This window comes from Phascolarctos cinereus, unplaced genomic scaffold, assembly GCF_003287225.1.
Source record: "Phascolarctos cinereus isolate Bilbo 61053 unplaced genomic scaffold, phaCin_HiC Scaffold_2;HRSCAF=192, whole genome shotgun sequence".
Classification (NCBI taxonomy): Eukaryota; Metazoa; Chordata; class Mammalia; order Diprotodontia; family Phascolarctidae; genus Phascolarctos; species Phascolarctos cinereus.
In genome coordinates, this window is record NW_027555625.1 from 382,403,959 (window position 1) to 382,417,058 (window position 13,100).

A 13,100-nucleotide genomic window follows, 5' to 3' on the forward strand; every position below is an offset into this window, starting at 1 on the left:
GCAAACCCGCCTTTCCAAGCAAAGGGCCCAGGAGGCCAGGCCCTATAAAAGGTCGGGGTGGTGCCTCACCGGCTGGGGGCGAGTAAATTCAGGCGAACAGTTAATCCGGAAAGCGCTGGGGCCAGGTCAGAGGCTGGGACTGGGGCCAGGGCTGGAGCCAAAAGAGGATTGGAAGGTGGCAGCAGTGCCCAGCATGCGCCGGGGGCTCCCTACCAAAGATGTACGTGGGTTATCTGCTCGAGAAGGATGCCAACATGTACCCCAACCCCGTCGGCACCCGGGGCTCAACCTCAGCCCCCAGAGCTATGTGCCTTCTGCGCCTCCAACTCAGTACTCGGACTTTTCTGGTTACCAACATGTCCAGGGGATTAACAGCGACCCTCCCCACGGACTGGCTGGGGCAGCCTGGTCTTCACCCTACCCCCCAGCCAAGGATGACTGGACTGCCTATGGGCCAGGCCCCACGGCTCCTACTGCCAGCCCGGCCCAGATCAGCTACAGCCCGGCAGACTTTGGTGCTGTCCAGGCTCCCCCAGGCTCCGGCCTGGGCCTCCTGCCATCCTCCCTGAGCACCCCAGGGGCACCACTTTCACCCAGCACGCAGAGGCGCACACCCTACGAGTGGATGCGGCGCAGTGGGTCAGCGGGCCACAGCAGCGGTAAGATGGCCCCGATGGGCCCCGTGCCTGCACCCCTTCCCACCGTCCTCGGGGCTGGGTGACACCCAGAGCTGACTAGAGCTATAAAGAAGTAGTGATGGGTCAGACTCTGGAGGTCTGAAGTGAGAAGATTAGCAGAGTGGCAGGCTAGGGCAGCAAGGATTGCTATCCCCCATTTTATAGATGAGGAAACTGAGGCACTGAGAGGTTAAGTGTCTTAACCAAGGTCATCTACATAGTAAATAAGTGACAGAAACAGGATTAGAATCCATGTCTAATTTTTTTTATCCAGCTTTTTTTCCCCCTTCTACCAGGCTGCTTCTTTTAAAAGATTATCACCAGGCACACCCTGTTCGTTTACCTACCTTCTCTGCCTTCAGACCTTAGGCTAAGTAAGCTCCTTGGGGGCCCCACTCTGGCTGCATAGTTGTAATAAACTCTTGGTTCTGATCCCCACCCCCACCTTCACTCCTTAGCACCTGAACTTAGCAGCACCCAGCTCAGAAACAGGTGTTTTGTAGGAGCTGGACCAGCAGCCACAAATGAGCCCTGGGCTTCTCCTCTTAGCTGGTTCCGGCCATCTTCACCTCTTGGGGAGTTCAGTGGAATCTCACCTCTATCTGCCAGGGTTGGCAGCCAACTAGTCCAAGGCCCCTGAAAAATGTTAGGAGGAAGGGAGCCCAAGTTGGTCCACGATCCCCCAACTCTCAATTATTTTACAGACCTCTCACTTACTTCGCCCACCCCCCTACACACACACACACACACACCCCTATTTCACATCTTATTTTCACCCACCTTCGTGTATCTTGATCCTTTGACTCAGCCTCACAAAAGGAGACTTTGAAGGCAGAGCCCGTCCTCAATTATTTATTGTTATATCTTCTTCAGTTGTTAAGTGGGGCCAGAAGCGGAAGTTGGATAAATGCTTATTTGAAATTTATTTGAATCCAGTTCGATCCCCTCTTTCCACTACATTTTGGCTGAAGGACCCAAGGGCCTGGACCCGAAAGCCGTTTTCCACTTCGGGAGTCAAGGGCCAGAGAGGTCATCCATGGGCCTTGGCACAAGATGGCACTTTCTAGTCTTCTCCCCAACCCTCTCTTCCTCAGTGCCAGGGTGGGTTCTGACCATTGTCTGAACTCTTGACCTCCCCTAGGGGAGGGAAAGCTGGTGGGAAAGTGGAAACCCAAGTGAAGCTGGTGGGCACCTCTCCTCTCCTCCCCTAGGACTGCCTCTGATCCCCTTTCTTCAAAGGCCCAGGGATCGAAGAGGACAAAGGCCAAGACTTTAATGAGGGAAAGGCAAGTGCCTTTCTAAGGATTCCCCTTTGTCATGCAAACGGGGCACGCCTGGCCCACTGGGGGACTCCTGTTTGCAGGAAGGTGAGGGGGCACCCCATTGTCCCGACCTTGTCCCTGACAAAAGCTGCCTGGATTTGGGGGCGGGGGAACACGGCCTGCCTGGGAGGCTTTGATGTAGCCCGCTACCTCTGGCTGCTCCCAAAGCTGTGGCCGCAGCTTCTCCCCTACTTCCCTTTCCTCCCACCCAAGCCTTAGGGCAGGTGCTAGGTAGCAGCAGGGTGGGGGAAATTCCTCGGTGACTTAGGGGCCAACTCTTGGACATCTTCCACAATCTTCTTTTGCCTGTTTCTTTCGCACCCAATACCCAGGCCTCAGTGAACAGATAGGGTCCCTCCCTTCCTTCCCCCTCCCCAGCACCTAGCCTCCTCATTCAGGGTCCTGGAGCACAGGGACAGTCCAGTTTCTTGGAGGAAGAGGGTCCTGTGCCCAGGCAATCTCTATCTCACTGCTCCCTCTCCCCCACCCCAATTTGGCTCTGCGAGAGCCCTCTGCAGGAGATTTCAGTCACTCCATCTCTTTGAGTAAATGTTAACTGGACCACCCTCACTCATTAGAATTTCTAAGAGACAGCTGGGGTAAGAGAAGGAAGGTTGGAGTTTGGAGGGACCGGTGGACCTGAGTTTGAAGCCGGTTCTGCTACCTAAAGTCTGAGTGATTTGGGGCAAGTTACTCAATCTTTCACGTTTCAGTTACCTCATCTAGAAAATAAAGAGGTTAGACTAGATTTCCAAAGTCATTTCTAGCTCTAGGTCCTGTTACCCAGCTACCCAAAACCTGCCTTCAGCTTTCTTCCCAGGGACAGTAGAGTAGGAAGAGTATGGGATTAAGAATCAGGAGAGCAGGCTCCTCTCCCAATTCTGTCATTGACTTGTTCACCTTCGTCTGCCTCAGTTTCCTCAACTGGAAAATGGGTACAATAGCACCTACCTCTCAAGTTCGAGGTGAGACTCAAATGAGATATTTGTGAAGTTCTTAGCACGGTGCCTGTCCGTAGTATGTGCTATGTAAACGCTAGCCATCGTCATGATCATCATCATTGTTTGTGTGACTTTGGGTCGTTTCCCTTCTCTTGGACATCTCTGACATGAGAGTGTTGTACTAGGTAACCTCTAGTTGGGGAGATTTCCAAAATGTGGGATTTTAGCGAGGGAAGAGATAATTAAAATGCTCTCTTTCATTTTGTCCCCAGAAGGAGAAACTGAGGCACAAAGGAGGGAGGCTTGCAATAAAGCAGGTGTGTTGGGTCCCTTCCAACTGTTTTGGATTCCTTTACTAAAGCTGAGGAAGTTGCCTATGAGATAGTAAACTTCAAAGAAAACCCTTGTTCAGGTTATCAAAGAGACTGCTTTCTTTCTCTGCTGCCTCTAAGCATGGGGGATGGGGGAGGCACTAGCAGGTCAGAGGATACACAAGCAGATTATCTGGAGAGCGCAACCTCCATGCCTTACTTTTTCCAGCTGTAAAGTGGAAAGAGGCAACACCATGTAGTGCATACAGGGTCTTGAGCTCAGCAAGATTTGGGTTCAAACACAGCCTTGGGCACAAACCAGTGACATTTCTCAGACCTTCAACAGTTCTCAGTGTTCAAGACGAAGCTTCTATCAGCATTGGTGGAGAGAGTTTCCATGCGTGGAATTCTTTATGCCAATGAAATCACAGCCCTGAACCAGAAGAAAAAAGAAAAGTAGGGAGAATTGTCCTCAGCTCTCAAGAGCATTAGAAGAGGGAAAAGTAAATGGGGACATTTGGGTGCTAATAATTGGCATTTATATAGCAGCTTTAAGGCTGTTGTGTATGTATATATGTATGTGTATGTGTGTACGGATATACATGTATACATATTCCCTATATTTTCACATATACGAAATTTTGTCCTCAAGACATGGCTATGAGGTAAGTACTGTTATTATCCCCATTTTTTAGATGAGGAAACTGAGGTCCTGAGAAGTTAAATGACTGCCTAAGATCATACTGATGGCAAGAAACAGAGCTGAGGTTTGAAATCTAGGTCCTCTCACACTAAATACAGTTTCTTTCCACTATACCAGGCTTTCACTGAGCCTCAGTTTCTTTATCTGTAAAATAGAAATAATAATGCTTACAAACCTACTCCATAGAACCCTTCACGGAGAAAAGCCCTGTAAACTTTAGAAATCTGTAGCTGGAGTATCCAAAATATTTGGATAACTATTTCAGTATAATTGATTTCCTTTGTGATCCTATGTACTTAAAAACATTATTCTGAGAAGGAATCCATAGGCTTTACCAGACTGCCAAAAGATTCTATAACACACACAAAAAAAAGTGTAATAGCAATGTGAGTAATTATTGTTATTATTATTATTGAATGTGACACTTTGGGAGATGAGGAAATGGGAGGGTGGACATATCTTGGGGACAAGGATCCCTTGCCCAGGTCCCCTTTGCCCTAACAGACAAACTGCTCCCTGATCTGCCTAGTTGGGGTTCAGTTCTTGGACAGAAGCTTAATGAACCTTAATGGGCCTTGAGCTTGGAGAATTTTCTTTGTCTAGGAGATTGACAGCAGAAGGCCTCGCTGTCCCAATTTCCCCATTCTGACATGCCTGAGCACTTTCGCCATCCTTCCTATGTCCAGGCCATCCTCCAGTTACGTGGACCCCCATAGATACTGGATAAGGGACTCTACAGATGTCAAGGGTCACAGCTCATATTGAGGGCACACAGCTGCCCAGCTCAAACCAGGGAGACGGCACAGGGTTCATGGAAGGAACTCTGGATGTGCAGTGAGAGGACCTGCCCAGAGCAGGAAAAAGGAGGCCCCTGCTACTTTCTACCTCTATGATCTTGGTCAAGTCAGGCTGTCTTCTTCCTCATCTGCAAAATGAGGAAGCTGGTCATTAGATGGCCTGTAAGGTCCCTTCCAGCTCCCAAACCTACTATCCTATGTCCTTTCAGAGAGAATGTCATGCCTTTCTGCCACCTCCACACCTTTTCTAGGCTCCTGATCAGACATACCCAACTTCCCCATGGTGCGTAATACTACCAAGCCCGTGGAACATTAAAACACTGTCTTTATTATAAGCAAGAAGCCAGCATAGATCACTTCATACAGGAGCAGCTAGGTGGTGCAGTGGGTAGAGTACCAGCCCCTGGAATCAGGAGGACCTGAGTTTGAATTCAGCCTGTGTGCCACTGGACAAGTCATTTAATCCCAATTGCCTCCAAAAAAAAAAAAAGTCAATGTGTACAGCATTAGTCAGCTCGGTGTGATTAGGCAGTTCATTTAACTGAAACACAGAAAGAATACTGTACTCAGAGATCACAAAGACTTGAGTTCATGTCCTTCTGACATATGCCTGTTGTGAGGCCCTGAACCAGGCATTAACCATACTGGTGCCCCAAGCAGGTCTCTTGGACCAGTGGGGTAAAACCCAAAGTGAAGTGGATCCCTGCAGGCCCATATTGTCTTAGAAAACCACACATTAACACGATCAGTCTTGTGTTACATTCTTATTTATTTCGTTAAAAAATTTTCCAATTACATTTCAGTCTGGTTCTGGCCTTACTGGGGCATTGAGTTTGATACTTCTGTCTTAGACCATAAGTTACAAACAACTTGCAAATCTACAGCTGTGGGCACAGTGTCCACCCTAGGAATTTCTACACAATAAAATAATAGGTCTGCTCTACTCCCCGTTCCCACTTCCGTGGCAGCCAGCTGGTACAATGGATAGTGTGCTGGGCCTGGAGTCAGAAAGACTCATTTTCCTGAGTTCAAATCTGGACTCAGACACTTCTTAGCTGTGTGACCCTAGGCAAGTCACTTAACCCTGTTTGCCTCAGTTTCCTCATCTGTAAAATGAGCCAGAGAAGGAAATGCAAACCATTCCAGCATCTTTGCCAAGAAAACGCCAAATGGGGTCACAGAGAGTCAAACACAACTGGAACAGCTCAACAATACAAATACATTGTTGTGTCAAGCACCATGCTTAAGAAATGTTTACTGAATGAGCTTAGGGCAAAATAGTCTATCTGGGCTCCACCATATGTGTATGTCTTTAAAATGGGGTTGTTGTTGTTTTTTTAATGAGAGGGTTAGGCTAGGTGACCTCTAAGGTTCTTTGCAGCTGTAAATCCTATGACCTGCCTGCTTCTGAGGTGTGAGAACCAAGTGTGATAATTGATGAAAATCACTTCAAGAAGTTAAAAAGAAAATGCATGTTTGACTGCATTAATAGAACAGTCTATTCTCCAGTCACTGAAGGTCCTCCTGCCTTCCTCTAATCAAATCCCCTCCAGAGGATTTTTACCTATTTCTAGATGCCCCCATTTTACAAGGGACATTGACAAGCTGGAATGAGTCCAAATGAAGATTACCAGTATGGTGAAGCATCTGGAAAGCTCTTTGTCAAAGAATAGACAAAGGAATTGACCACGTCTTCATGTCACCATCAATAAGCATTTATTAAGCACCTGCTATGTGCTAGCCATCAAACTAGGGTCACAGATCTAGAGCTAGAAGGTACCCCCAAAACCATTTGGCCCAATTTTGTCCCTTTTGCTGAGCCAACTGAGACCCGGGGGGAGGTTAAACAATTTGTCCGAGGTCATAGAGGTAGTTAGGTAGGATTAGAACACAGACCCTCTCATTCCATGGCCAGTGCTTTTCTCCTGAACCAGCCTGCCTCCTCCCTGGCCCAAGGCTGCCTAGAATAAGCTGAGTTCTAGAATTGGTCACCCTGCTCTGGGGTGATTGGTCTTCCTCTGAAGAATCTGATGTGAGCAGCCTTCTCTGGGGGGTTAATCCTGCCTCCCACTCCTTTTGTGTCTCTCTTGGGCATCTGGAGCCTTTTGGCTCCAGAACTGGAGGAGGCCGTGGGGAAGAGAGCGACTAAAAATCATTGAATGGCACTGAGGAGAGTTTTGGGGGAGGCCAAGGGCAGTTTGGCTCACAACAACCCTGACACGAGTCTCTATAGAGACACACCATAAGTACCAGCAGCCCCTGAGAGGTGCGCTCACTCCATTAGAGATCCCCTCAGTTTGCTGAGAAGGACCCACCTTGGATGGATCATATGATCACAGAACTGGAGAACTAGAACTTGAAGGAAACTTAGAGGCCATCAGATCCAACCCCAACATTTTATAGGTGAGGAAACTAAGGCCCTGGGAAATGAAGCCAGGGCACACAGCTAGAAAGTGTCTGAGGCAGGATTTGAACATGGGTCTTACCAACTCTCAAGTCCAGTGCCTTATGTGCTCCACTCTAGTTCTTGCCTGTGCTGTTATCTGCCACAGCTATACTCACTGAGTGCTAGCCCCAGTGATACCTCCAAAGTGTGGAGGAGAATTAGCCCATCCAGAGTCATGGACTCTCAGAGCTCAAAGGGACCTCAGAGGTCATTCAGTCCAAACTACTTACTGCCCAATGCAGGAAATCTCTCAAGGCATCCCTGACGGCCTCTGCTTAGAACCATAGGAACTTGGAGCTGGGACGGGACATCAGGGACCCTCTAGTCCAGTCTGTAACTGAGCAGAAGCTGATCCCCTCTGGAACATTCCAGGTCAGTGGATTGGAAGACCTCCAGTGATACAGGATTTACCACTTCCTGAGACTGGCCATTTCTACTCTCAGACAGCTGAAGTGGTTAGGAGGTTTTTCCTCAGGTTAAGTTGAAATCTGACTCTGTACCTTCTCCCCATTAGACCCACTTCTGCCCTCTGATGTCTAACAGAATAAGCCTCTTTCTCTTCCTTCAGACATCCTTTTAGATATTTGAAGACATCCACCTTGTCCATCAGCCTCTCCCCCCGACCCCATTCCCCAGCCAAATCTTTTCTCCAAATCTCGTAAGGATTTAGCCAACCCTTACATATGGAGTTAAGTCCTCTCACCATCCTGGTGATCTTCCTCCAGATGCGCTCTAACTTGTCAACATCCTTCCTGAAGTGCCACCCCCAGAACTGAATACAATACTGCATATGTAATCTGACCAGGCCTGCATGCAGCAGGCTGGTAACAGGCCTCTCTCTGCACCCCAGACTTGTATTAATTCAGCCTAACATAATAGTAGCTCCCTTGGCTGCCCCATCTCACTCTTGACTCACGCTAGGCTGATAACTCCAGTGATGAGGAAATCGCTGTTTCCCAAAGGAATACCGTCTGTTGTTGGATAGCTTCGATTGTTAGAAACTTCTTTATTATATTCTGCAGAAATCCTTCCTGGGGCCAAAGAGAGCAAATCTAATACTTCATAGGCAGCTCAATGAAGTACAGCGGAGAGGGTGTACTTGGAATCAAGAGGCCTTGAGCTTAGAAACTGCCTCAGACACAGAGCAAGTCACTTAATCACTCTCGGCCTCAATTTGTTCATCTGTAAAATGGGGATAATAATAGCAGGTGCTGTGAGGATCAACAAGGTAAAATATGTAAAGTGCTTTGTAAACCTTAAAGTGCTATATAAATTCTAACTTTCTTCTTTTTCATCATCATCATCTCCTCCTCCTTTTTCTTCTTCTTCTTCTTCTTCTTCTTCTTCTTCTTCTTCTTCTTCTTCTTCATCTTCTTCTCCATCTTCTTCTCCATCTTCTTCCTCTTTATGGCTCTCCTAAATCTTCTTCAGGGCAGCTACATGGTGCAGTGGGTGAAGTGCTGGACCTGGAGTCAGGATCACTCATCTTTTTTTTTTTTAGGCAATTGGGGTTAAGTGACTTGCCCAGGGTCACACAGCTAGTAAGTGTCAAGTGATTGGTCTGACATCGGATTTGAACTCAGGTCCTCCTGACTTCAGGAGTGCTGTATCCAGTGCACCACCTAGCTGCCCCAGGATCACTCATCTTCCTGAGTTCTAATCCAGACTCAGACACTAGCTGAGGGACCCTGGCCAAGTCGCTTAACCCTGTTTGTCTCAGTTTCCTTATCTCTAAAATGAGCTGGAGAAGGAAATGACAAACCACTCCAGTGTGTTTGCCAAGAAAACCCCAAATGGAGTCAAGAAGAGTTGGATGCAACTGGAAAAAACAACTGAATAACAAATATCTTCTCCAGTCTAATGTGGGACTCTTTCCCCAGCCCCATTCCCAATTCCCCTGGAGTCCATATATTCTTTTCCCTTTCATCTCTTATCCTCTTTCACCATCTCCTCTGTCCCACAGAAGCATGGAGGGTGTATGTCCAAGGCTCATACTGGGTACCTGAGAGGGATATAAGAGCAGAGGAGAGGAAAAACTACAATGTGGGGAGATTTTGGCTAGCTTCTTCTTAGAAAATCTGCACCACTCCCCGGGTACCTCAGTCCTGTGTTTCCTTGTCAAACCTGAAGTCAACCATACTCCCTCCATTGGTTAATTAGTATAGTACTAGCTTTTCTAAGATGGTGTGACCTTGGCCAAGTCTCAGGTACTTTTCCTTTCTGGGTCTCAGCTTCTTTATACGTACAATGAGAAAATTGGATTAAATCATCTTTAAGGTTCTTTCTACCTCCATGTTCCGTGCTCTCAAATCCCCCTCAAGATGAAGGCTGGGGTCTTCTTGTACCAGGTCATAGATCACTTGTCCACAAGGCCAAAGTAGTTAACTCTTGCAAAAAGGCCAGCAGTCCAGTAAGATTCCTGATCTCCTGGAAACCTGAATCATGTACTCAGCCCCAGCCTCCACATTTGTCTTCAGGCCTCATCTCTCCCAATTCCAATCTATCCTCCACATAGATGCTAAAATGATTTCCTAAAGCCCAGTCTGCGCATGTCACTTCCCTACTCAACAAACCTGAGTGATTCCCTATTAGCTCAAGGAGCAAATGTCAACCCTTCTGTTAGGCATCAAAAGCCCTTCCCAGTCGAGCCCTCCCCTATCTTTCCTGCCTAATTGTATACATCATTTCCCTTCATGCACTCTGGGGTCTCCTCTACCTGGCCTGACCTTTTCCTCATTTGCAGCATCACATTTCCCATCTCATTGTCTTTGCACTGACTGTTCCTTGTGCCTGAAATGCATTTCCTCCTCCCCTCTGCCTCTGAGATTCCCTGCTTTCCTTCCAAAGTCAGCTCAAGAGCCACTCTCTATATGAAGCTTTTCCTAATCCTCCCAGCTTCCTCTGCTAAATTAGCAAACATCTATTGTGTATGTTTATATATGTATATAATATCTTTCCCCACAGAAGGTAAGTTCCATGAGGTTGGGATTGCTTCAGGTTCATTTTTGTATCCCTAGTGATTGGTATACTATCTGGCACATAGTAGGGTGCTTAATAAATATTTGTTGATTGATTGACTTGGGATTCTAACATGGTGTTACCTTTTGGTGCTAAGCCTTCAGTAGCTTCATTAGGATTGGAGTGTGGGGAGGGGTTGGAGGATGGGGAGAGCAGACAAACAGAAAAGCATCTATGATTCTTTTCAGTAAAGACTGCATTTTACATTATGCCTCCTGCAATGGAGATAGACTGTTCTAAGTCATCCGTACTCCCTCACCTTGTGACAATATATTCAACACCTTTTTTAGAAGGTTGGCCAGGGTTAAAGTGTATGGAGGAATGGTCTCAGTCTAGTTAAGGTTAGGTCCTAATCTGTGGCGTGAGTTAAGAGTTGGAACCTGAGTGTGGGACCCAAGGCTTGGTCTGTGGCAAGGACATGGGCTCAAGCTAAGGTCGGGCCTAGGTCTCAATTTGCGACCCAGTAGCCAGTGACAGTGACCAGTGGTTAGGGCTCGGTTTGAGACAAGGGCACTCTCTGTGGCCAAGCTTAGATCTCAGTGTACAGCCAGCATTAGGGGGTCTCTCTGGCTGGGTTTAGGGACTCAGTCTTCAGGACTAAGGTGTTCTCTACCTTTTTTCACTGAGGCTGGGCAGAATGCTCTTCCATGAGATGGTGGGGAAGATGTTCCTGCATGAAAGTGAGGGTTTTTGTCTCCTCCTGAACTGTGATTTTGGCACATTCCAGCCTGGATGGCCCTCTGCTCACCTTTTTCCCCTTGGCTCCATGCCTCCCTAGGTAAGACTCGAACAAAGGACAAGTACCGGGTAGTGTACACAGACCACCAGCGCCTGGAGCTGGAAAAGGAGTTCCACTACAGCCGATACATCACCATCCGGAGAAAAGCTGAACTTGCTGTCAGCCTAGGGCTCACGGAGAGGCAGGTTTGTTCCCCACAGGACACCACAGATGCCATAGTGTTTGTCCAGAAGAGAGGAAGGGTCTCAACTCTCCACACAGGAAGTATGAAGTCATAGAAAGAGGCCTAGAGTTGGAGCCCCAGAGAACTTGGGTTCAAATCCCAGCTCTGCTACTTATTACCTAGATGACTTGGGGCAAATGGTTTCATCTCTCTGGTCCTCAGTTTCCTCATCTGTAAAATGGGGGGAGAAGGAGTGAAGAGCTAGAAGAGATCTAATGTTGATTCTAGCCCTAAATCCTTTGATCTTATGAAAGAGCCTGATCAGGGTAGGCCTGTAGGGGGAGGAGACCAGAGAGGATGGCCACTTGGCCATGGTCACATGGCACCTTAGGAGCAGAAAGAGATGCTACTCTCCTGCCCACTCCCCCAGACAGATGCCTCTGCTTGCCTTCCCTCCTCCATCCCTTTGAACTCTCTTCCTCCTCCTCCTCTCCTCCTCCTTCTCCTCCCCTTCCTCTCTTCCTCCTCCTTTCATCCTTCTCCTCTTCCTCTTCTCCTCCTCTTCTTTTTTTTTTTTCTCTCTCTCTCTCATCTTCTAATAGGCATCTTTAGAATAATGGTCAAAAACTGGTAAAGGGCAAAAAAAAGAGGAGGAATTTCCATCATCAACGGGTCCTTGAGATATCAGGGAGGGATTCCACTAAACTTGTAGGCAGACCTGAGTTTATGCTCAAGAACTTCAGTTATGTGACCACGGGCAAGTTACTTTACCTGTTCTGAGTCCCAGTTTCCGTATCTGTAAAATGGAAATCATAATGTACAAGGTTGTGTGAGGAAAGCAATTGTATATCATGGAGTACTATAGAAATAGATCATAGACTTAGAGCCAGACCCAGACCATCCCCCTCTTTTTTATAGATAAGGAAATGGAGGTCCAGAAAGGACTCAGTCTCAGATGGAAGAGCTCGGATCCAGCCCAGGTCTCTTTTGATTCAAAATCCCAGACTCTTTCCATGCCCTGTACTGCCTCCCAGTGTGAGCTCTCTGACCTCTGACCCTTTCCCTGCTCCCTGTAAGGTCAGCCTCACCTCAAATTCATTTGCTCTTGCCATGTGTTTCTCCCTCTCCCGCTGCCTCCCGCCCCTCCTCCCTCATCCATCGCTTCCCTCATCCATCTGTCCCTCCCTGGCAGGTGAAGATTTGGTTCCAGAACCGTCGGGCAAAGGAACGGAAGGCAAACAAGAAAAAAATGCAGCAGCAGCAGCAACAAAATCAGCCGAGCAGCACCACAGCCACCACACCGACTCCGGGCTTGGGGCCCCTTCCTCCCAACACTCCCATGGGAAGTTTGTGCACCAGCACCACAGGCCTGTTGGCCTCCTCACCACTGACTATCAAAGAGGAATACCTGCCCTAGGAATCACCCCTGGGCCCGAGCCCCCCAAGGCTGGGAGAGATGGGCGACCAAACCAGCCCGGTCCAGGCCACAGCAGCAAACTGGGGCACGGTGTGGGAGTTAGGGCTGCAGCAGAGGGCTCCTGGGTCAACCGCATGAAAGGGGAAGAGGGCTGGCTTTCTGTATCACCTGTGAAGTGGAATGACTCCTGCCCTAGGAGCCAGGAGGGTCTGGGCTCTAGTCCTAATGCTGAACTGACCTCCTGAGGGACTTTAGGCAAGTCACCTCCCCTCTTTGTGGGACTTGGTTTTCTATCTGTAAAATGGGGAGGGGGGTTGGATTAGATGGTCTCTGAAGTCCCTTCCAATCCTTAACACTTTATAATTCTGTAGAATCCAAAAAGGGTGAGAGGAAGAGAGATGGTCCTTCCATTGCCCTAGGGCATGTTCTTCCTTCTGGTAGCCTGCATCTCAGAGGGCAAAGGGAAGCAATCAGTTGGACATCAACTGGGGGAACCTGGGTCCTGGAAGCCCCAGGGAGGGCTCAAGTAGAAAACTGAAAAGGATCGATAGAGGAACTTTCGGGGG

General features: G+C 48.1%; 1 protein-coding gene across 1 annotated transcript; it reads left to right on the forward strand.

Moving 5' to 3' along the window:
• The first annotated feature begins 218 nt into the window (after positions 1–218).
• Positions 219–12,637, forward strand: CDX1 (caudal type homeobox 1). The gene is given in 5 exon segments (XM_020964197.1): positions 219–267; positions 270–659; positions 2,627–2,632; positions 10,994–11,139; positions 12,310–12,637. Coding segments are annotated over 5 exon segments (816 nt in total). The 3' UTR covers positions 12,535–12,637.
• The last annotated feature ends 463 nt before the right edge of the window (positions 12,638–13,100 follow it).